Source organism: Galeopterus variegatus, unplaced genomic scaffold, assembly GCF_000696425.1.
Source record: "Galeopterus variegatus unplaced genomic scaffold, G_variegatus-3.0.2 Scaffold704, whole genome shotgun sequence".
Taxonomy (NCBI): Eukaryota; Metazoa; Chordata; class Mammalia; order Dermoptera; family Cynocephalidae; genus Galeopterus; species Galeopterus variegatus.
The window spans coordinates 509395-512327 of NW_007726815.1; the positions used below are offsets into that span (position 1 = coordinate 509395).

At 33.8% G+C, this 2933-nt stretch overlaps 1 protein-coding gene across 1 annotated transcript in view; it reads right to left on the reverse strand.

Annotated features, from left to right (window-relative positions):
• The window catches only part of BRE (brain and reproductive organ-expressed (TNFRSF1A modulator)), a 334059-nt gene extending 331360 nt beyond the window's left edge, over positions 1–2699 (reverse strand). Inside the window, exons 1-2 of the mRNA XM_008571568.1 lie at positions 2640–2699; positions 1823–1889 (exon numbers count right to left, since the gene is read on the reverse strand). Of these exons, the coding sequence (XP_008569790.1) occupies positions 1823–1889; positions 2640–2699 (127 nt within the window). The remainder of the gene's footprint in view (positions 1–1822; positions 1890–2639) is intronic.
• Between the last annotated feature and the right edge of the window lie 234 nt (positions 2700–2933).

Consider the following 2933-nt stretch of genomic DNA (forward strand, 5'->3'; position numbering starts at 1 on the left):
TTTATAAGTTGAATACTTGCAAAGATCTTGATTTTTCAGGAAGTTTCTTAAATGTGTCCTTTCAAACTATATCTCGATAAAACTGTTATTTTTTCAATCTGATGCAAAAATTTGTCCCACTTTAAAGAAATCTGATCTTAAACACCAATTGTTTACTGAATGATTGTGTATTTTATAAATAAAATCATATTAAAAATGCAACTTGGGGAGTTCTCCACTTATAGGAACTCTGCAATGAGCCTTTTTTAAAAGTAAACAATATTTTTATAAGTTGAATACTTGCAAAGATCTTGATTTTTCAGGAAGTTTCTTAAATGTGTCCTTTCAAACTATATCTCGATAAAACTGTTATTTTTTCAATCTGATGCAAAAATTTGTCCCACTTTAAAGAAATCTGATCTTAAACACCAATTGTTTACTGAATGATTGTGTATTTTATAAATGAAATCATATTAAAAATGCAACTTGGGGAGTTCTCCACTTAAAGGAACTCTGCAATGAGCCTTTTTTAAAAGTAAACAATATTTTTATAAGTTGAATACTTGCGAAGATCTTGATTTTTCAGGAAGTTTCTTAAATGTGTCCTTTCAAAGACAGCATTGGGGAATGCTAAAGCTATATTTTTAAATTTTAGTTGAATTTTCAAAAATTTTTATAGCAGCTGAAAGTATTTGAGTATGTAATAAAGTTGAAAAAAATTTAAAAAGAAATGATGTGTATCAAATTATCTGATCCTGAACTGAAACAATATTTTGGGGGAGGAGGGAATATAGTAAAAATATGAGTCTTTTTCAAAACAAAGAAATGAATTAGAAAATATCTTTAAGAATCTCACACCCTTACATTTCAAAGTTTCTCAAATTCTTACCTTCAACCTCAAAGAACTCTTCAAACACTTTGCCTGAGTACTCTATAGGTTCTTTGAAATAAACTGTGGCATTGTTTTCTTGCTATGAAGAACAGTCAATAAATCAGTCAAGAACATTTATTAAAAAACCCCCATGCACAGATGCACATATTGGACACCTGGGGAGTTATACAGGAAGTAGAAAACATAGCACCTGACCTCAAGGTGGAGATGGTGGAGAAAAGACCAACACAAATCATGTAGAAGAGCAATAACAACACATTTCCTTTATTTCACCTTGGAGAAGATAATGTCAACAAAGAGTACAGATTACTTGGATACTGCTTACTTCAAGTTTTCGTAAAAAGGAAGAGTAGGCAGGAGAACAAAGGAATAAAAATAGGATCAGAGGTGACATAAGGCAAGGTTAAAGAAAAAAAAAAGGAAAGAAACAAAACACCTGGAATGTCTAGAAGTGTTATGACCACCTAACAAAATGATAGTTTCAAGACTTATTTTTCATTACTCCCTGAAAATTGTCAGGCTATAATAGTGAGACCAATGGAATTAAAGTCCCTTTCTCTCAAAGTGCACATTGACAATGCCTCATAATATGGCACATACATGAAATCACAGAAGTTCCAGGTGCAAGATAGTTATTTACATGCTGATGCCTTGCAGCTGACCATTTTTAGAAGGTATCAGCACCATCTCAAGAAGACCCAGTCACCAGATCTGCAAAGTGGACCATATAATGTCCTACTTCCCAATTACAAAAGGAACACAGCCTGTCCATAGCCTCCTTTCCTTATTCTTCACCAGTGAAATATTATCATGGTACTTTGTCTATCTTAAAGTTTCAATAACAGCCAGGAAAACATAGTTTCCAAGAAACAATTGAAGTGGTAAATAACGAGAATTTTGCCACTGATGGAAAAACTATTTTATCGGTTCCTGCATTAAATGATTACTTACTGAAACTCCAAGTATGGAAAGTGATGGTCAGACCAGATCTTGTGGAAATGCCAGTTTGAAGGAGATTCTCAATAGAAAGGTAAGTTCAAGCAGTAGAGTTTTACAAAAGACTTTGGAGAGGTGACTCATTTCTAAGAGTTACCTCTAACCCACTGATAGTGTTTTCTCACTGAAATTTAATCTCTCTCTGAAAATTCTATTCACTGGTTCTTAGGACTTTGTGAAACAAGTTTAACTTCCCTCTTTAATATCATAGCCCTTCAATTATTTGAAGGTAGTTTTCGTGACCTCTCTTTCAACCCCATCATGAGGTACCTCTTGGCCAGACTAAATATCCCAGTTTCTTTCACTGTTCCTCATCTGACTTGGTCTTACCTTCTTTTATCCCCCAAATCTCTCCTCTCTGAATGTGTACCAGTTTGTCCATAGCCCTCTTAGAGGACTATATCCAGAACAAAACATAAGATTCCAGATGTGCTCTAAAGAACACAAAAACAAGTAAGAAAATCCATGCCTCCATTTTAGACACTAAAATTCTATTGACAAATATCACTGCAAATTGAAATCTCTTTTTGGCAGCCCCATCAGCAATGACTTGTAATTTTGCCTCCTATCAAGTAAAAGCCCCAGGACTTTTATACATGTACTACTGCTAAGCTACATATCTATCATTCTTAATCAGGGCAGCTAAATTTCAGAATCCATTTCAGGATTTTAAATTTATCTCTGTTAGATTTCAATCTTGTTAGATTTACCTATTTACAGCCCATCATAACATTCTAAGATTCTACTCCAATTTTGGGTTGGCATTCCTAACTTCAAGTAATAAACAGATTGGCGAGGCATGCTCCTGGAAACCTCCCTTTATGGCAGCCATAGTTCGATGAATCAGTACTTCTTGTGTGCAATTATTTAAACAATAATATCTACCTAATAATAATGTGAGCCTGAACATTCATCACAGGGATATCATGAAGGAACTTATCAAGTGCCTCAATGATATATTTGTTTTACATCCAAATTCAAGGATACTTTTAATGATTCCACTCCACAGCACACTTTTCATCTTGAGAGGTAGAATTTTCCAATATCAAGGAAAAGAAATTATAAA